The 26,318-nt window shown below is 31.1% G+C and overlaps 2 protein-coding genes across 3 annotated transcripts in view; one reads left to right on the top strand and one right to left on the bottom strand.

The window, feature by feature from the left end:
- Btk (tyrosine-protein kinase Btk29A) overlaps positions 1–1,982 on the top strand; it is a 117,260-nt gene extending 115,278 nt beyond the window's left edge. The window contains exons 14-15 of one of the 2 annotated variants that reach the window (XM_088259247.1): positions 221–354; positions 1,545–1,982. In XM_088259247.1, the coding sequence (XP_088115373.1) occupies positions 221–354; positions 1,545–1,646 (236 nt within the window). In that variant the 3' untranslated portion in view covers positions 1,647–1,982. The remainder of the gene's footprint in view (positions 1–220; positions 355–1,544) is intronic. The other variant, XM_088259248.1, reaches the window with a different exon arrangement.
- Positions 1,983–14,595: 12,613 nt separating this feature from the next.
- On the bottom strand, positions 14,596–20,364 carry LOC148309969 (uncharacterized). The gene is made up of 4 exons (XM_088259280.1): positions 20,073–20,364; positions 18,837–19,052; positions 17,617–17,828; positions 14,596–16,165 (listed from the first exon to the last, which is right to left on the bottom strand). Exons 1-4 carry the CDS (start codon positions 20,229–20,231, stop codon positions 16,069–16,071), a joined length of 684 nt encoding a protein of 227 aa, XP_088115406.1. The 5' UTR covers positions 20,232–20,364; the 3' UTR covers positions 14,596–16,068.
- Between the last annotated feature and the right edge of the window lie 5,954 nt (positions 20,365–26,318).

Raw genomic sequence — 26,318 nt, 5'->3', positions numbered from 1 at the left:
AAACCAACCTTTGACGGTCGTCAGCCCCGTAAATGCCCAGACTTCCATATTCTTCTTCATTTTTAATGAGATGTTAAAAAATAATTTTTTTATTCATTAAAATTTAATTCAGAATTTCAGGCAAATTATGGGGACCAAAATTTTGTAATTTTTACAGTAAGTATATACTGTTGTTTTGAGTTTATTTGGAATAATTTATTAAGAATGTTCTCTGTTTCAGGTGTTCTGATGTGGGAAGTGTTTACGTGTGGTAAAATGCCTTATGGCAGACTAAAGAATACCGAAGTTGTGGATCGTGTGCAACGAGGAATAGTTCTAGAGAAACCAAAAGCTTGTTTCAAAGAAGTCTATGAGGTAATTGGATATTTAAAAATTATACTTGTTGATTCATATCGTAGTTGTACAGGAGAAAGTGACCAACTACCAAAACGTAAAATGTTCAGGAGGGCCATTTAAGTCACTTTTGCTTGACAAGAAAATAAACACCAATGCAGTTAGTCATTTTTAACAAGTCAATATATTATACTTCCAAGTTTAAAATGCTTTGGGATTCTTTCAGGGCAATATTAAGCTAGTAAGATATCAAATAGTCAATGATCATGTTTTTGTAAAACAATACACCTGGTCACTTTCTCCTGTATGACTACGATATGTGAAAGTGATATATCATACATATTTCTTTACACTATAATAATAATAAATGCTGCAGCGAGATATATTTTTCAATTTTCTTAATTTTTTCATTCCCACATCTATTTTCTGCTGTCCCCAAAAAGTAAAATACAAACACTGCTAATTTATCAGTTTATAGATGTCTCACCCTTCAATCAGCTGCAACAAATGCCATTTGATAAGTTATCTTACTAGTTCGCACCCGGTTTGAAAAAAATGGTGAGCGTGCGTTTGCTGTTGCAGGTTCGATGGCGTGTGATGCTCTTCTGCCCGCAGTTTCGAGACTTTCGAGATTGAGATTTTTAATTTCACTAATTGATTCGGCAGTCTCTTTCTAACAATATCTATCCATTTTTAATTTAAGTTTTACTTAACCACCATACCTTCGGGTTATTATCAGGCATTTTTTATAAACAAGCGAAAAAATCACGTTTGTTGTCACAAAATATTGTCAGGTTTGAAATCTGACAAAAATTTGTCAGTGTATCCGGAACGCGTTAAATATTTTTGGAACATATCTTTTCTCATGCCTGTAGGTCATACGGGTTAGTGCGGAATTTTGAAGAAAAACCGTATGTGTAGGGAGGTTAAATTAGAAACAGTGGTATATACCAAGTGAAGCTTAAATTAAAAATGAGATCTTCACATTAAAAGATTTTTTTATTTGATTTTTCTTTCTCTCATATGAATAAATTATTATTTTTATCACAAACCGCAACCTTTCATTAAAAGGGTACATCTTTTTTCCCTAAATAGCTCTTTATGGATTATGAGTTCTCTTCATATTTGTGACTAAACATGGAAGTTCATACAAGTTTCATTGCAAAATGTGCTTTAAACAAGGAAAAACTTAAAATGCTCGTTTGTTTCAGATAATGAGGAAGTGCTGGTCACACAACCCCGAGGAGAGACCCTCGTTCCGGGTGCTCAAGGATCAGCTGCTGACGGTGTCGCAGGGGCTACTCGCCGACTGACTGGCATCAGGCTCCTCCGCCCCCGGGCCCTCCCCGCCCTCCCCCAAGGAGCGCCCCCCGGACGCGTTGTCCCGCGCGCACCGGGAGACGCTGCTGCGCCTGCTGACGCAGTACTCCACCGAGTCGGCGCTGCTGCGCGAGCTCGTCGCGCACTGCCTGGCGGGGCGCGAGGCGCCCGCGCGCACCACGCTCCCGCGCGCGCGCAAGGCCCCCTCGCCCGCCCGGGACCCCTCCGCGCCCCGCCAGCCCCCGCAGCCCCCCCAGCCCCCCCAGCCCTTCCAGCCCCCCTGGATACTCGACATCTGCAAGCTCGTAGCCGAGAACGCCAAAAAGAAATGATTCTCCCCATTCTAGACGACGCTAATTGGAATATAAAATAACGTAGCTTTCTGTGGATATTTTCTGTAATACGGCATTATACAATGTTTTTTGTATTATTTCTCTCATCTCGACCCTTATCCGCACCCAACGGTGCATAGGGCACTGCATCATATTGACACAGTGTTATCTTGATCGTTACTTGCATGAAGGCAAGGTGATCCTGTGCTTCAGGCACTAGCACCAGTGATCACCTTGCCCTGAGTAATGTTAAATAAACATTAGAGAGTAAAATCACTAATATTTATTTTCATCCCCCCTCCCCTAGGAATCGAACCCGGGACCTTCCGTACGGTAGCTAAACACGCTAACCATTACACCACGGAGGCGGACTTCTAAATTATTCAATTCATTATGTATTATTTCTAAACAAATTAAATTGAAAAATTGCAAGGTTAAATTTTCCATAATAGCACCATGCAGAGCAACATGATTCAATTTTATCTGCAATATCCAATTTCCAAGAGATTTTGAGTTAAGACTCACACATAATGTTTATATGGGTAATGAGTGTGATCTATGTGATTCTAATTCCAACTCTGAGTGGAGAATGGAATACCATTCTACTACATAAATATATCATAAAATACATACATAAAATTTTATATCACTTCGAGCATTTTTTGTAAATTTGAATTTTATACGAAGACGTTGATTGTAATTTTACAAAAAACATTTACATATAAGTCCATTCCAATTTACGAGATGATATCGACCTATCAAGTTCACTTTTTATAGAGAATGTTAAAACTGGTATTGGTCTATAGTGATATGTAATAGCCTATTTTGAATCTTTCAATTCTGCTCCTTCCATAAACGGAGTTATCTCAGTAATCACATGCATATGTACATTCCTTTCTTTCTACTTTATCCTCGAACTGATTAATTTACGACTCGACATTATTACCGTATTTTTCTTATAATGTGTAAAAAGGAAGTCTCATAATTGTGTAATGTATATAGTAGATAATATAGCTGTGTGTCTAGTGTAATTATTTTTATTTTTATCAAGCGAAATGGTGATAATGTGATTAATGTTTAACATAAGATGGGATGTTGATTTAAGTGTTTTTTTATTATGGAAATTATCGCTGTCGATCGATCGAGCATCGAATAATTTAGTTTATTTTGATCTGATAGTTTTTAGCATTCTCGAAAATGGTGGTTTGAATTACACGCCAGTTTAGATTAGAGCTATATAAGTACCATTTCATCTGATGCTTTGAAAACTTCTAGAAATACATTCCTTCAGGATCTGAAAACATTTAATAATCTGTAATATGTTAATAAATTTACTATGTCTAATTTATGAGATTATTTTAAATATTTATTTCATATCCACGATGAGTAATCACAATTATAAATATATATGTATATTTTTTTGTATATGAAATGGATGTAAATTGAGGTATTTACTTACAAGGCTAGCATACTCCAAAACTAATCAATATACAGTATGTCTGAACCTTCTTCCTGATGGTGCATAAAGCACTGCATTATCAATGCGGTGTCCATTACATGGTCAGGGACCAGTCCTGCGCTCCAGATTCTTGAGCGAGTCAAGAAGCTCGTAAGGTCATTACAGCTATATAGGAAATGAAATGGAGAAGGAATGAGTGGTAGAAGGAGCATAACTGTGCAAGATTGCGTGTGTTATTCACTGCTAATGTGACAATGAGATTTATGTGAACTATTTTTTCAAGTAAACACCTCAATTGAAAAATATATTTGTATTTTCATTCTAAAGCTATCAATGTCAATCTATATCATTAGGAATATAGTAGGACCTTTTCCACTTTCTAGAAGTCTATAGTTGTAATTATTTAGATTATATTTGTATCTTTTTCTTTGTGCGAGATTGAGATTGCCATTTTGTATTTTTAATGAAAGGCAACAAAGTCAAATTCATAATTATTACGAGATAACTAGGAACGGCTGTGAAAACCTGTTTATAATGCTGAAAATTCCTTTTATCTTTATTTTATTTTTATCGAAGCAGCGTGGTACCATTACATTAATATTTTTAAATATTAATTTATCCATTACGTAATATCATTTTGTTACCATTACGAACTTATAATAACGACTATTCTACTGCTTTTTTCTACTTTTTAATCAAACAATAAAAAATATAAACAAAATCGTTCATCGTTTTGAAAAGAATGTTGGGTGTAAAAGGTTGTAATGTGTAAGGTTATTCACAGGGTAATAAAATAATGAGCTAGGGCTGTCTACAGGACGCGTGAGGCCATATAGATAAAGTTTTGTAATTTAATAGATGTTTGACAAATCTCCTTTGGTTGATATGATTCATTAAAGCGACCCATGCGTTTATCTGTATATACTCTGGAAACCTCACCTTCACGTCATCTCACAATACAAAATTTAATGGTAAACTTTTTTTATTACAAACTAAATACGAACAATGAAAGCTTCTAAAACGAGTCTGAAATAACTTTGTATTGAAATGTAAATAAGTAATAACAATTTTGTATAATTTGGGAAGTAATTTGATTTTTCAATAACCATTTGAATAAGTTTATGTAAGTAGGTAGATTTCGGAATTGCATAGTCATAGGCAAATATGTATTACCCATTTAATATATTTGTATGTTATGTATTTATACCTAGAATGTAAAACCTTGGATATTTAGGCTCTGTTTGTGTATTTATTGATAGTTTTATGTACATAGTGTTTAGACTTCTACAGATTGGTGCATTTATACATATTACTGTATTTTTATTATACATTCTTTTCTACAGCCTCTGAACGTAACCTTTAAGCCAGCTTATGTGTAGTTTGGAATACGATTCGATGTGTACTTAGGTGAGTGCTTAGTGCTTACGGTGTTCAGGAACGGAGTGCTATTCGGTGTGAACCTAAAGAATTATGAAAGACCAATGGTTAGTAACCTTTTTATTTTTACTTTAACTAGCATTTTGTAATCTTTATAACTGCGGATAAGCGAAGGAATTGGCTGGAATTAATATATCAAAAATTACACGGATCGCTTCAATATAGCATGTGATTTAGTCTGTAATCATTCCTATATCACTCGGACAAATCCTGTACTTCTCGGATTCTTATATTTTAGCTACTTTCACTGGGTATAGTCCAAGTGTGTGTATATAATTATTTTAACAGATCGAATATCGAATTGTGCATTATGTAAATACTTATCGCTTTACATAACACTAATTTGTAAGAACCAGTGAATTTTTTAACAAGATAGAACCCGGTGGAATAGCGGTTTGTTTTTGTGGATTTGTTCCATTCGTTTAATACTCTTTTTTTCCTATTCTTTTGTATTTATTATCCGTGTGAAGAAGGTTTATGTTAATATTATGTATATGAAGTGTAAATGTGAAGTATGTTTATTATGCAGTCAACTTTTTATTCCGTCATGCATTGTGAGCTTTGAAGATGAGAATAAATAAAAATAGAAAAAAAAACTGTGCGTTTTATTCAAATACCACCTTGTACTTCGAGTTATATGGGAAACAAACTAAAGTTACAATTTCGGTACAAAGTTACTAATTTTATTTAAACATTTATTTTTCAATAACACAATATTTTATGAAATTCGCATCGGAGTTATTGCTTTTACAAGAATATACATATTTAGTTTTTGGTATTTTAAATTTACATATTTATGTATCATAGAAGAGACTGTATGGACCAAGTTATCTCCAATATACATTGTAGCAGGTATGTCAAGTGTAAGAGACGAGCCGAGGATAGAAACGGGTGGAGACTGACTATGAAAGAAGCAAACCAATCATCAAAAATATTGTAACCCATGAAGAAAATATTGTGTACTAATGCACTAAAAGGCCCTTATTGAGTGTATCAAGTTATGTCAAAATAGGACTTATGTATCTTTTTGATATTTTTAACCGCTACTTTTATTCATTAAACAGATTTAGCAAAAAATCTATAAAATATTTTATATATTTACTATGGATATTTAAAAACAAAATAAAATAGGAAACTTGCTAATTTATGTAAGCATTTAAAAAAAAATATACATACTAAAATACATATTAACAAATATCACTTTGATAATCTCAATATGCAATAAAAGAATAATGTAATAACAAAAAATCATGCCAATGACAAAAATTATTTATTTCTTTGAACAAAACATAAAGTGCTATATTAATTTATACAGTTTTTTGCAAAAATGGAGCTGGTTAACAAATCTAGATCAAAAGTTATCAATTAAAACAAAGCATGTTAATAATGGACACAGGAATTTATATATTATCAAATTATTATTATTTAAATATAAACTATCAGTGTGCAGTATCATAAATTATTTTTTCAACAGCGGAATCGATCTGTAGCCATTTTTGCAATTTACAAATTAAAAGTACATAGTTTACACAATATATAAATATGAATGTATGACAATGCATACAATATCTGAGGTAAATCTGTTAATAATAAAAAGATAATACCCATTAAAAACAATAACTTTATTAAATATGTAATTTAAACAAGAATTTTAAATCTAGGTTTATAATTTACTGGTTTAGCTGCAATGATATGATTTTTTAAACTGCAGTTTTTCTTGAAACTACAAAAGTTATCACACACTTATCGCCTGAACGATATTGAGGTGATGCTGATACAACGCCAAGGTGATTGGTGTAATTTATTAAAATACAATTTTCACATCGTAACGTTTCACAGTAACAGTACATCATAAAATTGGAATCTTTGTAATATGTATTATCTATTCAGCTATGGCAATAAAAAAATCTAGATCTAGGTATGATTTTCACAGTTTGATTAAATCATATTGGTTTAGTATTTTAGAATTTTTTTTTTTCAATTATATTTTTACTGATTTGAACTCAGCAACGTTACATTGTTTTGAAAAATTTTCACGATACATATGTACCACAGTAAATTAACATGTTCAAGATGATTTTGCATTTTATCTTGAATAATTTGAACTTAAAGCTCATAAATAAAAATTTACTTAATTTATTGCCTATTTTTTTAATGCAAGTCTCTTAGAGGTAGATTTATACCAATATAAAGGCTGCATCCAGGTTTTTTTTATACAAATGATGCAAGAAGCAATAAAATTTTGGTGTACATCGGTTATTTTAGGGATAAGTCCATCATTTTTTGCGCATTTTGATAAATTTTGCAACAAGGGAATAAAACACATTTTGGCATTTTATTTAGCATCATTATATTCTTCCTTGATTAACTGTCTGTTAAAAATAAATTGATAGCATTATGTAAATGACGCATTTGGAATAGTCTAGAATTATCTTGTTAAAATAAAAATAAACTTATTTTATTTACAACATTTTGAGTGTGTCCAAATACTTGTTCACAAAACCTGGATTATCTCCAATTACAGGAGTTATTTTCATATTACTTTTTGATATCTCATCAAAGATGAAGAAGAATATGGAAGTCTGGGCATTTACAGGGCTTACGACCGTCATAGGCTGGTTTAAGTGATCCCTTTACACACGTGTAACATTCACCAATTCTACCCATTATTGACAACCACACTACTCAAATTCTTGGAAGTTCTATATATATGAACCAATTTAGAAACCTTGTTCATGAATCACTAGAACTTCACTAGAGACATCTATTGGTGAGATGTAAAGAAGCTTTTTATTAAGCAGAAACTCTTATATTAGTATGTGAGATCCGAATCCTGGATTATAATCACACACATGAGAAACGAATGAGAATTATTTTATTTATTTATACGTGGTGTTAAGTTATCATCACTACCACGAAGCAATTATGGCAACATCACATTTGGCCATGTAAATTCTCAAATATTATGTGAATATTGATATTTGTATTTTTTTAATGTGCTATATTTGTGCCAATAATGAAAAATCATTTGCAGCAAATTTATCAAAAATACGTATGAATGTATGGACCAAACTAAAATTGGTTAAATGTCCCCGTTTATTCTTTGCATTTATTTATATGTATTTATTTAGTTATCTTAAATAATTGTATCAATAATTTTTCAGTTACATATTTGTAATAACTTATGACTGAAATTAATTAAACTTTGAAGGATTTGAATTAAGTACACCCAATTTGCTATTGAAATTAGAACCGTCAAGTTTTAGCAGCTTTCAGTGAGCGACGTGCATTATGCATTATATATATACCTAATATTTATTACACTTTACTCCATTTAAAACAACATCAAATAATTTTGAACATACATACATGCACACATTTAAATTTATTACAACTTTTATACTTAAATTTCTCCTATTTGTAACTGAAAAAATTCACACTTTACACAAAGAAAATTGTAACCCAAACATTATCAACTAACTTGCCTTATTATTATCTGGTTAAATAAGATTTATATTTGGTTAGCGTAGGTTTTGTACATAAATTCTATTATATTGCAAGAAGTGTCGTCTTAGCAGTACACACTGGAGAGATGTTGTCTGGGGCTTAACAAGTTTTAAGGGTACCACACTATGTTGTCCATATGTTAATAAATTCTGCTTGTTCAGTATGTGTTTTGTCATAATTAATATTTTTTTAAATTATAACCCTTATCCGCACCCAATGGTGCATAGGGCACTGCATCGAATTGACGCAGTGTTATCTTGATCATTACTTACATGAAGGCAAGGTGATCACTCTTGCGCTTCAGGAACCAGTCCAGGGTAATATTAAATAAATATAACAGTGTGAAATTACTAATATTTATTTTCAACCCCCCTGGGAATCGAACCCGGGACCTCCAGCATGGTAGCTAAACACGCTGACCATTACACTACGGAGGCGGATTTGTAATTTCTGAAGAATCATTACGAAATTACACTGATTTAAGTGTGACATCGATTACGTAACAGAATATCTGTTAAAAATGACAATAAATCCATAGATTTATCATATAGATTTTTTTTCTGTGGCTATTACTCTAATGCATATTATGTATTATTATTGTTTTTACCCTCTAATACAGGCCTGGTCAACCCAAATTGCACCCCGGGCCGCATCGATGACCTAAAATTTTCCCAAGGGCCGCATACAGACATATAAAAAAGCAATTAATTTTTTTTATAACAACATATTTCATACTTACTAATTTTTTGCAAGTATTGTAAATAATTTGAATGCAGAAGTAACAAAAAGTACAATCAGGGTGATTGTGAAAAAAAACATTACTGCGACCAGATGTGAACACACATTGAACCAACAAAAAATGTATTTGTATGGTAATAAACATTTTTATATAGTTCACTGTTTTTATAACAATATGCGTGACTTGGCTCATAGATAATACTTGAGCGCATAAATTTTTTTGATGTATCAAACAGTGTATCACATATATTGGTAGTGTAAAGGCAAAGGGGTATATCTGTCTCAGACTAATTTTCAAAAACAAACTTGTGTATTAAATATTTTTTTCGGATGGCATATGTACATATATTTAAAAAAACTAAATAAGTATTCCAACTACAGCTATATCCTTTTCCTAGATTATGGAATACACTATTTTAGACATTTTGTGGAACAAATTTAGAAAATGAAAAATTTGACAGATATACCCCTTTGCCATTACACTACCGATATATGATGTATCAAACAGTGTACGCTGGTTTAAAAATATATTCTTCATACATGACCGCGAGGCGCACTTAAGGGCGCCGCGGGTTGGCCACGCTTGCTCTAGTGAATGGCTTTCCCCGGGATTGGAGAAGCTGACAAGACGACTCCGCATACAAAACAAAATTCAAACAAGTTTTAGGAGTTTTAGCTCCAAAGATATAATGATAATTAAAAATTCTCCCAAGACATTACAATCGTAACAATTAAAAAATACAGATTTATTGATTCGTGCATATCATGAAATTATTTAACAGAGAAATTATAATGCTCTTCTTTACAATTGGCTAGATTATGTTTCAGATGCCTCAAAGCAAAACCGAAGACCTCACATGGCTATTTTATTCGGAGAAGGAAAATTTGTGCCTTATTTTTGATGATTTATATGTTGGTTTTTTTTTTTTTGCTCATGAACAATTTTTTACTAATGAATTACATATTATTACATTATTTCAATATGTTTATACAAATCCATAATTTTCAAAGAGAATGTGATTCTAGATAATATATATTTTGGACTCAACATTCTTTTTTTTTTGCAAATACATAATTGGGTTTCTAAAAAATCCTTTTATTGAATTAGAATGGAAAATAGTACAAAAAAAATTTGGGCAGGATATGTGCTTATCTTTTGGAAAGCCGTGATGTTGCTACATCTTAGTTTATTTGTTTTAAATTAGCATTAAGAGTACATTATAATAATTATAAAAATAACACTATAATAAATAGGTACTTGTGAAAATGGCAAATAAAAGACAAAATATTTCATATTTTGCAGAACAGAATGTATGAGATTATTATTATGTATTTAAAATAATATTTTTTTAAACATATGTTTATAAAGACATGTGGAATGGTAAAAGTATTCACATTCAAATGGAAAAATAAAATTAAAAAAAGGAATTATACGGTTACATATTATGCACAACTATGTTACATAGGATTAGGTATGCGACGTTATAATTCAATAAGAGATTTTTAATTAATTTTATTTTTCATTAATTATTATACGGATTAATTAGTACCCATGTCAAGTCCATATATTGAAGGTTTTACCATGTGCATACATTTTTAAATAGTGTTTGTTATAAAAACATTGAATCGAGTTAAATAAAACAGGTTGACAAATACATTTTCAATAAAGAGGATTACTACTTTCATAATTTCTCATAATTAATAAAACAAATGTCATCTTGGATTTTTTACTAATAACATTTTTTTTAAATCACAAGATTAAGTACTATTTTTATAGAAAGATAAAAAAGTAAATAGATAGGAAAGATTGAAGGATTCAACTATGATTTTTATTTCTATAAATACAAAGAGAGAAATCTAAAATGCAGTATTAATTCCGGGTGCAAGTGTCGTAATAACAGGATTCAGAGTAAACTTTTTTTTATCCTTATCTGTTTTTTTCATTTATTTCTTTTTTAGCTAGTGACCTGAATATTTAAGATTTATATATATATATATATATATATATATATATATATATATATATATATATATATGTATATATATATATATATATATATATATATATATATATATATATATATATATATATATATATACATATATATATATATATATATATATATATATATATATATATATATATATATATATATATATATATATATATAAATAAGAAAGATTCCTTCAGTATATTGGTCCAATTTAAAATATTATAAAATTAACTTATTTGAACATATTTTAAATAAATTGTATATTATTAATAGGTAGAGACATTGTCTAAGGATAATTTGGTTTGTAAAGATATTTGGAGTTTAGTTAATATATACAAATAAAAACAAATAATTTTATGATTACTAATGCTTTTCCTTATGTTTACTATTTGAACACATTAGCTCCTGGTCTTGGGAGTTGGTTTTCAAACACATAATATAATTATATATGTATATCATTTCAAATCTAGTTATAGTTAAAAGAGACCGCATTTTTAGACTGGCTACAACTAATACCCGAGCAATATAGACAGTGGAATATGTTAACATGTAAATCCTGTAAAAACACAGCGGACAGCCGAAAAAATTACTTTCAGTCTACTTTTTAAAATTATTCTCTGGATATCCAAAAAAAATGTACTCCTTGGCGTAAAAAAAAAGTATTACAGTAAGAAATTTTGAACAAAATACTTGAAACTTTAAAAATAACTTCGTTATAAAATCACTACATGTCTTTTTCATAACATCGACCGGTTTTAAAACAAACCGCTTCTACCTCAAAACTAATTAATACTGAACATTAATATCTAATAATGAAGTATGGATTTACCAATCAATTGAATTACCATTTCTGATTCCTCTAAATACATTAGGAATAATCCGTTTATTTCAAAACAAGATACAATAAGACAGACTTCCATATTCTTCTTCATCTTTGATGAGATGTCAAGAAATAATATAAAAAAATAAGCTACAATACGATGAATATGAAAAAGTAATTCAGAATATGGGTACGAATATTTACGACTGTATTTAAAGTTATATTCAGTTAAGGATTAGTCCAATTATATGCAGTCGAAATGCGATCTCTCAGAAGAATGTGCGACAAAACGATGTATGATAGATGTACGAATAGTGAAATAAGGAAGGAATGCAAAGCTGAGATAAGCGTTATCGATAAAATTAAGAGAGGTGTGTTGAGATGGTTTGGACATGTAGAACGAATGAGTGAGGACAGAACGGTAAAACAAATTTATGAGGCGAATGTTAGCGGGAAAAGAAGCAGAGGAAGACCGAGAAAAACATGGCACGATCAGGTATGCCAAATACTTGAAAGTGGTCAGGTTAGGAGTCGTAACAATCGGCGGGTATGTATGAGGAGATGCATGAGCGTGGAAGAGGCGAAGAATGTTTGCAAGGACAGAGTGGTGTGGCGCTCTATTCTCTCTGCCTACCCCTGCGGGGAAGCGGCGTGATGGTTAGTTAGTTTTTTTTTAGGATTAGTCCAAATAACCATTTATCAATATTGAATAATCATGTAACTATTTGTAGGCAATTATGATTTTTTTTTTTTTAAATCACAATCGTACATCCTTCAAAATATAAGTGTAGTGATTCTATAATAAAGTTATTTATTGAAGTTATATGTAATATGGAAAATCATAAAGTTAGTGTTTAAAATATTCCTTATTATAAAAAAATTAATACTATTGATCTTGGAATGTAATAAAAATTGGCATTAAAAAAAACACTCATTTCAATTAAAAAATACAAGTACATATTTACTAATTGAAATGGTAAATAAACAGAATGAGTTTTATTATTTTGAGAAATAAAAATACTTTGTGTTCTGATCCACTCACATTTTTATTAACAAACTAGTTTCGGCAACAACCTGTTGCCCTCTTCAGGGTTACATTTATTACTAATAGTTAGTAATAAATGTAACCCTGATGAGGGCAACAGGTTGTTGACGAAACTAGTTGGTTAATAAAAATGTGAGTGGATCAGAACACAAAGTGTTTTTATTTCTCGAAATAATATATCAAGATGATCCACAAAGTTAATGCTTTCAATATTCAAAACAGAATGAGTTTTATTGATTTCAAAATATATCTTACCCAGTACTTTTAAGTACAGTTCTTTTAATAGTGAATTTAAAGCATAATACTATTTATTTTTAAATCAAGTCACTTAACCTTATAACGAGGCATTCATAAAATTTACGACGGACATCCAATTTGTGGGGAACATCGATGCAACACATGTCAAGAATGTAGTGATGACTAGCATGCATCTTAATTTTATGTTCATTTTTTATATAAAGTTCTCAAAAAACGTGTTGCACCCTTTTAAAATGTTTTTAGTAAACGTTTTTTGTAAAATGTGAGTTTTTTTTCTGTCATCGTACATTTTACGATAGTCCCGAATTAAGGTACATGGAAACAAGTCCCATGGTCTAGGATTAAGAAATAATACTAATAGGTCAGCAAAGTAACAGTTATAAAATATAAAAAAAATATTAATAAAATATAGATAAAATGATAAATTTAGTATAGGAATTAATGTTTCTAGATTCAGATAGCTAAAGAACATCGCAATGTAGTATATTCATAGATATTAATTCTACCATTGTGATGAAAAGTAAGTGTTTGGACTTATTATGTAAGGAGCAGAGGTAGACCGAGAACTCGGCACAATCAGGTATGCCAAATACTTGAAAGCGGTCAGGTTAGGAGTCGAAATAATCGGCGGGTATGTATGAGGAGATGCATGAATGTAGAAGAGGCAAATAATGTATGCAAAGACAGAGTGGTATGGTGTTCTATTCTCTCTGCCTACCCCTGTAGAAAAGTGGCGTGATGGTAAGTTAATTTAATTTTAGTATATGTATTAATTTTAAAATCAAACACTGGCTTTTTGAGTCTACTTAGTTGTATTTTATTAAAAAAAACACATAAAAATTTATACGATGACAATTGTTTCGCCCAGTTATGGCATTTTTAAACGAATGCATTCGAGTGAAAATACCATAACTCGGCGATACAATCGCCATAGTATAAATATTGATGTGTTTTTTAATAAAATGCAACTTAGACTCAAAAAATCTGTGTTTGATTTCAAAATTAATACATGAATTAAAATGGAGTTCTACAAATTAAACGCCAAACTAATAAATACTTTAATTATACCATTAATTTATAACAAAAAGATTGTAATATAAACTTTCATAACATATTGTTGTAAAAAATATAATTATTTCATTCCAAGTTACTGATTTAAATTAATAGCAATAAGAAATTTGAAAAGGAAAGTTACGGGTTGTAATACAGCTATATTTTTTTTAAATTTGGACCTAATTTTATATATTTAAAAAGAATTACAAATACATACTACATAATGATGATCTTTAAAATAAAAATGATACAAGGAAACTCATTGGGATTTTTTAAATCTTAAAATAAACAAAAATGTGGATGTCTTCTTTTCATCATTAAATAACAGATTAAACTAATACAGTAGCCATACAATAATTACAACCTAAGCTTACATAGTTCTTAGCTTAAGTGTTTTATACTACAAAGGTACTGGTGGAGTTGATGCGGTGAGGCAAGATGTGTGTACGTTATATTTAAATAAAGGCAGAGTTCAAATATTATTTACTATTACGCAATATGTTCCTATGTGAATTGAAACTTCAATTTACAAAAAGTCAAGGTTATCATTTACCGCATCAACAGAAATTAACTATTATATTAAATGGCAATTAGAAATCTCAGAAATCTTCAAAAGTACCCAATCTCTTTTCACTCGTAAAACATATTACGACAAATCAATCTTCTGAAGGTTTACTTAACTCAGATAAGCCCAGACCCAAAGAATTACTATAGTTGCCTCGACTCAACAAGATGAAACATCTATCGTTTATATACAAAAGAAGATGGAGGTCTGGCATTTGGCTGGCTTAAGTGATCATATATGTAACATTAACCATTTTGCCTATTACTGAACATCCATATTGCATTCATTTCTGAAAGTTCTATATACATATCGCTCACTCCTTTCAAGAACGTCATAAATCAAAAAACTTGATTTTTCAAGAGAACGTTTTTAAAGTTTAAAAATATAACACAATGTATTAAAAATAAATATCAAGCCACTTATTGAACTTTTTACTGTGCAACAGATCTTTTTAGGTAAAACCTGAAGGTTTTTTTCTTCATTTGAAAAATATTTAGTATATTTAAAAAAATAATTAAACCTTTTCTTCAAAAAGCAAAAACAACACTTTCTGCCCTGTAGCGGGTAAATATTAAGTTAAAAATATGCCTTTTTTGCTGGGATATAGTACATTTTCTGGGCATTCCGAAAACATGCACAACTGAATATTGACGATTTTTTATTTATGACGTTTTTGAAAGGAGTGACCGATATATAATGCTGGTGGATTCTATTCACATGCTTGTTCTTATTTAATAGATTGGTAATAGACAGAGGCGCCATTAGTCGAGAAATTAGTGAAATATATATACATATATAGCTTGCTCCGTATTTAAACGATATACGACTACTATTGTATGTAAACGATAGATGATTAATTTAAAATTGAGATCATCCTTAGGGTAAATTATCCAGAGTCTGATAAAAGAATTTCACAAAAAAAATGAAAAAGAGTGATTATGAACCATTTCACTATGAGTTCCAACTTCAAAGTTTGTTATGGGACTAAAAAAGGCCGTAGTATAGTAATTATTCATAAAATATTTGAAGGCTTGAGAATAAATATTAGAAATAAAGAACCCTCTGTCCCAAATAAAGTAAGGCTCATCTGGGTTAAATAAATTTCCATGGGCACATCTCAAAAACTATGAAAATCACATTAGTGTTTATGAAAAAAGGTAACTAAAGCACAGTTCAATACAAGTGTGCAGAGGATAACATGATAAATTTACATGTCTGTAGGCAACATGTCCGGTATCAAGTAATTACACAGCTCAATTTCTGACGCCACAAAGTACACTTTACTTGATGTATTTTCATCCAACCTGAAAAAGATTACAGAAAAATTAATAAATAATACGCATTGGCATTAAAATTGTGAAAATATCAATTCATTGCTATGAGATATGAAAAATAAATCACAGAGAGATGGTATTTCATCTATTATAATGTGTTTGACTTGTGACAAGTTTGAGTTCAATAAATGTTCAGGTGATTTTATGGTTACGTTTCTGTAAAAAAAAATAAAAAATTAAAAAGGAAAATGGAGACATTACTTCACACATATTCCATAATACATATTTACAACATTTTGAGTGTGTCCAAATATTTGTTCACAAAATCTGGATTATCTCCAATTACAGGAGTTATTTTCATATTATTTTTTGACATCTCATCAAAGATGAAGAAGAATATGGAAGTCTGACTTAGACACTTAAATTGACAGACTTACAAATTTACAAATTACTGTATTCATAAAAATCCAAATACATTTATAATTTCATTAAGTTGTTTAGTAATTTTTCTTTCAGTATGTTACTTAACTGGCCAAACATTGTTTATGCTAATTTGAGGGGAGTTGTTTTTAAATATTGGAAGAGCTATAAGTGTCTAAATAAAGCGAGTCTTTAGAACAATAAGAAATCTATTTTAATTACAGCATAAAACATATCACATATTTATATGAATTATGTGTTAGGAAAGTGTTCTCTGAATTTCGGATGGATCAACACTTAGCTGCGGTGAGAAGAAGAGGAAGAGAAGAGGTGGAACCTCTCAAAATGAGTAATTCGTTATTAGCGCAGCCAAAAGTTGGCCACCGAAGAGCTTATGGAGTTGCATCATGTTTCACAGCAAGAAATCATAGAGGAGAGCTGGTTAATGTAGGAGAATGAAGTAGCAGAGCAACAAACTTCTAGCACAATAAGAGAAATGTGGAAAGCATGGGAAACTGTTGCATCGTACATTAAGAAGATTCACCCTAATAAAGAGATGGCTATTCGTGCTACAAATTTACTCAATGATAATGCTGTGACACATTTTTTCAAATTTTGAACCATCAGCAAAAACAAATGCGTTTAAGACAGCTTTTTAGTAAAAAAGGATTAATTATTTGTCATAAATTCATATTTTTATTCACATTTTTTTTTTTAATCTAAATTGTATTCCAAGTTATTACACTACTAAACAATTGAAAGGTATTTTTTTTTAGAAGCGCTAGTAAAAAAAAAAAGAGTATTCAATCGGCATGGAACGCATTATCGTATTTTACATTAATTCCTATGGGAAAAAACGTTTTGCTTAACGAGTAAGATGCTGGAACGAATTATGCTCATTATAAGAGGTTCAACTGTATTTACATAGAGTGACACCATTCTATAAAGCCTTTTTTCCCATATCAGAACCACTCAAACTTTTATCCCTTTTTGTTGCTTAATTATTAAACAGATTTATAAAATAATCATATCTATAATGCCTTATGCCGATTTCTTCTTACCATCCTTTAATTACGGTCCAGCAACCGGAGAATAATGTGGGTGCATTGATGATCAAGCAGACTCCCAGTCTCTCGGGATAATGGCGTCCCAGCAACCAAATCAGGTTCTTGATCATCTGGTAGTCCATACAGCCCATGCTGAAGTTGGCCAGATCAAACACAATGCACAGATTGTCAATCACTTCTTCAAAACACTTTTTACACGCTTCTTCCTGTAATCATTTTAAATGTGATGTCTATAAAAGTTGGAACACTGTACAGTAAGGCATCAATCATTTCGTGGGCTTTATATTATTGGATGTGACATATTGCCAAGGCAACTCAAAGTTCAGAAATACATTAGGTACAGGTAACCCCATTATAACACAGTAGATAGGTTATTAGAAAATGCCATGTTGTATGAAAATGCATTAAACAAGACCCAAAGCAGGTAGCAAATGGTGGTTAGGTTTTCAAACTATTAAAAAAATCTATATAAACTTCATTTTTATAAAATACATATATAGATATATACGCCTCCGTAGTGTAATGGTCAGCACGCTCGGCTACCGTTCTGGAGGTCCCGGGTTCGATTCCCAAGGGGGGTAAAATAAATATAAGTGATTTTTCACTGTAATATTTATTCAATATTACCCTGGACTGGTACCTGAAGCGGAAGGCTGATCACCTTTCTTTCATGTGTAAATGATCAAGATAACACTGCGTTTATATGACGCAGTGCCCTATGCACCATTGGGTGCGGATAAGGGTTTAAAAATAAAAAAAAGATGTATACATTTATCAAAATAATAATCATTATTTATTGTATAAATAGTTTACATATAATATATTTTATATCCACACTTCTTATGCGGGAGGCGAATTTTACGGTCCTAATTCCTTCAATCACCGTTTGCAGGAGACTGTTTTCACAATTACCAAAAAATTACCGCTGTAGCGGTAGACTAGTTTTTGCTTATTAAATTACGATATTTAAGGTTTATAGGGACATCTGTTGAATTTTGGTACATATAGTTAAGACATAAAAACATTGGATAATTCCTTCTCTTCTGCCTTAAAAATATCCTTCCCGGGTAAAAATACCCTATACGGGTAGAAATACCTTTCCGTTCCGGAGTGTGTTAATACACTGCATTGCTTTAAAAAAAAAATAATGCTCCATCGAATTCTGCGCAAGTATTTAAAGATTAAAAACAAAGATTGATAAAAATAATGCTTACCAAGCAGTAAACGATAAATTTAGTCAATTCATCAATATTTCTATCGTTGACACTATGGTTACGTGCTGGAATGTATATTACAGGTCTTCCGTGCATATCTCTATGTCTCAGCACTCTCCCTTTCTTCCCGAGAGTGTGTTTCTTTACTTCCTCGGATTCTTCCGTTAAACTTGCCACGCCATACTCAATTCTCCACTTATTGGTTTTCAAAATGGCCTATAAAAAGACAACAAAACACATGAATAAATATTTTTTTTAATGTATGCCTGGGTTTCGTCGTTACCGACATTATATCACTGGATTGTATGATTTCGTAAACAACGAAACTCAAATTGCTGGTCAAATAAAAGTGAAAAAAGATATTTAGTTGTTGTTTTATTATTATACAGTACCACCACAAAATGTCGGTAACAACCATAAGCTTCATAGTTCAAACTGGATGTAATATATGTAGACATACACACAAACCACCAATAACATACCTACTGTATGAAAACATTGATAGATTATTTATTGTAACTGCAGTCAGTCGGTAGAATTCGGTTTGATAATGTCTTAATAAGATGAAACGTGTCACATTATATATCATTGTATATATTAAAATAAAAGTGGAATTCCATCCAATAATTTTGTTTTATTTTGGATACATTACTTAATAATTAACATTGATCAATATCAAAAATGCAGAAAAATTTAACAAAATAAAAAATATATCACATTTGGTAAGAGGAACTTTAAGTGATATGCAATAAAGCTCTACTTCTGTTATTCATAAAGTCATTGAATAATCAGATTATTTATGAAAGAGGTATTATTCAATGGATAATGGAGGTGTGCAGAAATTAAATACATTACATCATTCGGCAATGTCATCCAAGATTGCATGATTCATGAGAGAAAAATAACTAATAGTTTACTAAACAAATAGTGTTAAATGTACCCTTAGCATGAGAAAACACAGTAAGGAAACATTATTGTACATTTTAAATTGTAAATATTTTTATGCCAAAAAAAATATGATATAGGTGAAACAAAACAAAATTAGCAATATAATGAAATTCACTATTTGTAAGAAAAATGTAGCTAACCGAGGTATAAATAACATATAAGATTCTTATCAACTTCCAGTACTTGAGATAACCATATGCTGGAGTCCTTTGAATATTTATTTTTCTTTCGGCAGAGAATCACCATATCGGGATTTAAATAATCCGTACAATTTTAATAAATACTTACTTGGAATGCCTTATCAACATCTTTAAAGGCTCTTAAGTATCGTTTGAGGGAATATTCGTTGTGATACTGAGCGGGGTCAGCATCGGATATCATTTTCATTCTGCTTTTTAAATCTTTAAGATCGTCCTCATTAACGGGTTTCACTTCGTTCGAAGACATCTTGAACTGATTAAATATTGAGTTATCCACGAATATCAAACGCTCAAAAGGATAATACTATTGTAAAATAAACTTTCATAACCTTAAACTCACTTAGACACGAACTGGGACTACGCTGTCACTTTTGGCATTTAATGAAACAAGGTTCGTCCCACTTTTTTAGCGATGACACAGATATTCGAATGTTGGTCAACCTGTAAGTAGACTCTTAGTACTTCCTACTCAATAATAGATGTCGCTAGCATACAGTTTTTTTACGATTGTCAATTCATGATGTACAATACAAGTAAACTCTCGATTACCTGTGATCACACTACCAAGTCACGGATAAATAGGATTACTTGCAACTCAATAAGTCAGTTTTACACATTAAGGATTGAAAAATGCCAATTCTTGTCAAATGTACCTTTTTTTAAATAACCACCACGCCGCTTCACGCAGGGGTAAGAAGCTCAGTCTTCCTCTGCTTCTATTATCAACTACCATACTCCTGTTTCTTACCCCCTATATCCTGTTAAATAATTTTATCATCTAAGAAAACGTTATTTAGAAAATTTGCAGTCTAAATTATTTGTATCATCATAAACCCATATTTTTTCTCATGGTATGAATTGATGGAAATTGATATAATATTATTAAGAAAGATTTGGATATGTAGAACAATGAGTGAGGAAAGAACGATAAAAGAAATTTATGAGGCGAATGTAATTGGAAAAAGGAGCAGAGGAAGACCGAGAAAAACATGGCACGATCATGTATGCCAAATACTTGAAAGTGGTCAGGTTAGGAGTCGTAATAATTGGCGGGTATGTATGAGGAGATGCATGAACGTGGAAGAGGCGAAGAATGTATGCAAAGACAGAGTGGTGTGGCGTTCTATTCTCCCTGCATACCCTTGCGGGGAAGCGGCAAGATGGTTAGTTAGTTAGTTAGTTAGTTAGTTATTATAAAATAAACACATAATTTAATCGAGAGAGAGTTTCTTAAATTAAATTCCGCTTAACTAATTTCTAGACTTAAAATAATAACATCATCAACGAAATAATAATATTTTTAATTAATGTTTTACTTAGTAAATACCACTATTTATACATATATCCACTATCTATACAAATATCACTTAGTAATACCACTATAGAAATAGTGGTATTTACTAAGTAAAACATTAATTAAAAATGGATAGATTTTACCACAAAGTGACTGCCGAATAAATTAAAGAAATAATAATAATATCATTTATATGTAATATTATACATACATTTGTTATTTTGTTATATATTTTTATTTTTAAAGGAATAATAACCCGCAAAGCCTGTACTTTTAGAGGCTTGTCTGTAGGTAGGATAGTAAGGATAGAGAAGGTAAATGTGAAAAATGCATCACAAACACCCAGACTAATAGAATATACTTAAATATTTCTTGAATTTATTTTGCAATTGGAGGGAATCGAAATCGTGACGCCAGTTTCGCAGTCGAACGTCTACCCAACTACGCCACGACGCCTGACACTTATTAATAGGCCTTTGTCAGGATGTTGGATTATTGGCTAATAAATTAATATGAAAAATCACAAGACTATCGATAACATTCTTGAAATCTGTAGGGAACCAAGGGAGATATCTAAGTTTAAACTTTAGATATTTGAATAAAACGAAAAACGTGCGTTCGCATACGCCATCAAATGTCCGTCATCGAACGTTTTATGACGTCATATGGTTTATTGTCTATGGTTTATAGAGCTGTAATAGTAGTAGTACTACTATATACTATATAGTGCATATACCATCTGTGTTATACAAATACCATAGACCAAAGACATCAACAAATAGAGCCGCCAATAATTTAGCAATGACACCAACATTAAAATAACTCCATCGTTTCCGTGACGTCATTCATTGCCAACTTACGAAAATAACGTTTTTTTAAGGTGAATTTTCCAGAAGATAATGATGAATGAAAATATTAATTATATCGGCTGTTATAAACACAAATACAATCCTTTATAGGTTGAGTATGTTAAATTAGATATTCCTCCCGTCTGACAAAGATCCATTATTATTGTTTGCATTACATGAAGGTACAGAAGTCAGCAGTCGACAACCCTGCGTTAAATATTGGCGATCAGTTCCTGATGGATGTTCCGTTGGGCAAGTAGGGCAATTTGAATTCGGATGCGTTGCCCGCCGCCCCTAAATCACAGGGCTGGCAGTGCCGGCACCGTTAAGCGACCCTCGGGGACCCATTATTTACCGGAATGTATTTTCCTCGCCAATAAAAATTCGATGGTTAAATAAACAGGGAATTGAGACCGACAAGTACCCGATTTAATTACTCGCTCGTGCCGCTATTCTATTAAACAAGTTTGCGAATATTGCTTTATAGCTTTTAATAATATTAGTTTACTAGAGTTGTAATTTAACTATACCACGTTACAGACATAATGGCTACAAATATCTTAAAACAGTAATTTAATAAATATTTATAAAAAAATTTCACATCTCAATACAGACGAAGAAGAATATTGAAGTCTGGGTACTTATTTATTTTTTTACAAAAATGTTAATAATATTAGTATTTAACCACTCGCCGAGATTTTTATGTCTACCGGTTTCGAAACGTACCCCTCTCTTCGTCAAGACAATCACTACCACAGCATGCAAACAATACCACCCTTCACCACTATAGCACCAAGTGTGTAAATGCTACTATAGTGGTGAAGGGTGGTATTGTTTGCATGCTGTGGTAGTGATTGTCCTGACGAAAAGACGGGTACATTTCGAAACCGGTAGACATAAAAATCTCGGCAAGTGGTTAAATACTAATAAAAATGATTAACCACAAAGTAAATGCTTTAAATATTATTAAATTGAGAAGTCTGGGTATTTACGGGGTTTATGACCGTCATAGGCTGGTTTCAGTAATCACTTTACAGATGCGTAACATTCACTAATTCTACCCATGATTGACAATCACACCACTCAAATTCAAAATTTCATGTTGAGATAATCCAGAGGAAATAATCCAGATTTGTGAATAAGTATTTGGACACACTCAAAATGTAAATATTGTATTGCGTGTTGTTTCGTAGATGTTAGTTCGGCTGTCCAAACTTAAAACACAGTAAGGGACATTTTTTTTGAAAAACGTTTTTTTTGCATTTTTGTACTAAGTAAATTTTAAAAATGCAAAAAAAAACGTTTTTCAAAAAAATTTCCCTTACTGTGTTTTAAGTTTGGACAGCCGAGTAGCTATTATGTTTTTTTTAACTCACGGCTTTATACAAACGTTATATTTTATATGTCCTATCTTAATGACTTTGAAGTTTATAAAATGGACGTAAGTATTATAAAATATGGAAAATGAAATTAATTTTCGATTATAGTAAAACAATGATTAAACTAACGTAATCATTCATAATGTAATCCGCCTCTATAGTGTATTGATTAGTAGTTAGCACGTTATGCTTCCGTGAGGTCTCGGGTCGATTCCCGGGAGGATCAAAATAAATATGAATAGATTTTCACTCTAATAATTATTTTATATTACCTTGGACTAGTATGTGAAGTACAGGGTTGATTATCTTTCATTCGTGTATTTTACACTGCTTCTATTCGATGCATTGCCCTATGCACCATTGAGTGCGGATAAAGGCTAGAAGAAGAACAATCATTCATAAAAGTTAGACGGAAATAGACGAAAAACGGTTTATTAATTTTTTATCTGTAGAAAATACCTATATACCTACTAATAATATTAATAAATGTTACAATATAAATTACATCGTTGTTTAAAAAGTTGTTTTTTCTATGTTTAAATTTGAAACTAATTATATACCTATTAATAGAAATAAACACCATTATCCAATATCAAATAATGTCTCACTTTCATACAATTTTATTTCATTTATTATAGATTCCAGAACAATAAAAACAAATATAGAATACAATTTAAGTATGCATAGAAATTTCATTAATACTTTTTTAATTTAAATTATACTTGGTAAATACCACTACATACATGTATTTATTAAAATGTGTTGTGACACGTGTGTCGATGCATTCCACATCAAACACCGCATATACTTATAGCTAACCTCATTATTAACTACATGACAATTACTATAGCCTCCCCTATTCGGCTGTCCAAATTTAAAACACAGTAAGGGACATTTTTTTGTAGAAGGTTTTTTTTGCATTTTTGGACTAAGTAGAGTCTACTGACTTGGACAGCCGTATTGTCCATGTTCACACTAAAAAAAATATTTATAAATAAGTAGTACAATAACAGAAATAGTGTGAAATTAAAATATTTTTGTATATAATAAAAACACAAATATTTCTCTTTTTTTAATTAAAAAAAATGGCTCCTGCCCCCTCTTCATCCTTCAACGTCTCAAGGATACAACTCTAAAATTTAGACTTGTCTTCATATACGGTGTTTGAAAACGACGTAGAATGCATCGAAACACGTGTCACAATAGATTTTAAGAAATAGTGGTATTTACCAAGTATATTATAGTACTTTATCGGCATGACCTAGGTGACGTTGCCGATCATAGAAGAACCTACAACCTGAGGACGAGGAGAGCTGACCCCAACAGCCTACAAAGACGTTAAGTTGGGATGGAGTCAGGAAGAAAATTATGCTTCTTAATTTCTTATCTAATAAATTATTAATTATTCTATGTATTGATTTTAATAGATTTATATTATCCACTGGCACTTCGTGATGGAATTGCATTTTTAACATATTATTAGATTAAAACCAATATTTTTAGCTTTTCCACTTTATTTTTATTTGACCAGCGACCGGGTTTCCTCGTTACCGACATCATCAGACTGGTTATGTCAACGACTGGTTATTATCAACCAGTCTGATGTCGGTAACGACGAAACCCGGTCGCTGGTCAAATAAAAATAAAGTGGAAAAGCTAAAAATATTGGTTTTAATCTAATAATATTAATTTTAAATCAAACACAGATTTTTTGAGTCTACCAAGTTGTATTTTATTAACAAATAACAAATTATATTGTAACAGTTGTTTCGCCTTGTTAGGGCATTATCAAACGAATGTGAAGATCAAATGGATCACGGTCCTTATGTAGCTATACAATTCTAAGTGACAGTTTTAACAAACATGTGCGGCAATGATTTATTTTATTTATTCGGGAATTGTACAGCTTACATATAAAAAAATGATATAAAAACGATAGTTACATTAACAATAATAAACATTACATTACATTAACAAAAAATAGTTACGTTAAAAAAAAAGCCAATTAAACAATTCCACATTTATGTTATAAAACTATTAAAAAACATTCAGAGATTAAACAAAAAACAAAAAAGGGTATTATATAAAATAATATATAAAATATGGGAGAGAACAATTAATAATTCATTATTGATTATTCATTTACTGAACACTTTTAGGCGCAGACATAGTTATGTCAAATAAACATATTAAATAAATAGATAGCTATGTACTTTGTCCGCCTCCGTAGTGTAATGGTCAGCACGCTCGGCTACCGTTCTGGAGGACCCGGGTTCGATTCCCAGGGGGGGTAAGAATAAATATGAGTGATTTTTTCACTGTAATATTTATTCAATATTACCCTGGACTGGTACTTGAAGCGGAGGGCTGATCACCTTTCCTTCATATGTAAACGATCAAGATAACACTGCGTTTATATGACGCAGTGCCCTATGCACCATCGGGGTGCGGATAAGGGTTTTATTATTATTATTATGTACTGAAGAATGTGGGATGTTAAATTTTGAAGTTTAGACGCCGCCAAAGGGTTTTAATGTCTGGGAAAATATACAAATCCCGTTAAGTCCAAAGAGTATTTAATTGTTGTTTACATTTCACTAAAAGGGGTAGGTGCCTACTCAGCTACCTGCACCACTAAAACATTCAAAATTTGTATTTGAGCAAGTAACGTAAATTAAAAATGATAAAAATAGTTTTTCAAACCCACTCACTCCGGATATGAAATATTTCAATTAGAAAAAGATAAAGAACAAACAGATAAAGATTTGGAAAGGAGAGTGAATGCTGGGAACAGAGTGAACGGTGAATCAGTT

This window comes from Brachycentrus maculatus, unplaced genomic scaffold, assembly GCF_059751285.1.
Source record: "Brachycentrus maculatus isolate JH-2025_06_01 unplaced genomic scaffold, ASM5975128v1 h1tg000115l, whole genome shotgun sequence".
Classification (NCBI taxonomy): Eukaryota; Metazoa; Arthropoda; class Insecta; order Trichoptera; family Brachycentridae; genus Brachycentrus; species Brachycentrus maculatus.
The sequence above is the reverse complement of the archived record's forward strand: the minus strand, read 5'-3'. Positions and strand labels throughout refer to the sequence as shown.

Coding starts and splice junctions, on each gene's coding strand:
- LOC148309969 (XM_088259280.1), bottom strand. CDS start 20,231: ATGTCTTCGAACGAAGTGAAACCCGTTAATGAGGACGATCTTAAAGAT. Junction 19,053..20,072: donor ATGTTGATAAGGCATTCCAA/GTAAGTATTTAT, acceptor GTCTTTTTATAG/GCCATTTTGAAAACCAATAA. Junction 17,829..18,836: donor AATTTATCGTTTACTGCTTG/GTAAGCATTATT, acceptor AAATGATTACAG/GAAGAAGCGTGTAAAAAGTG.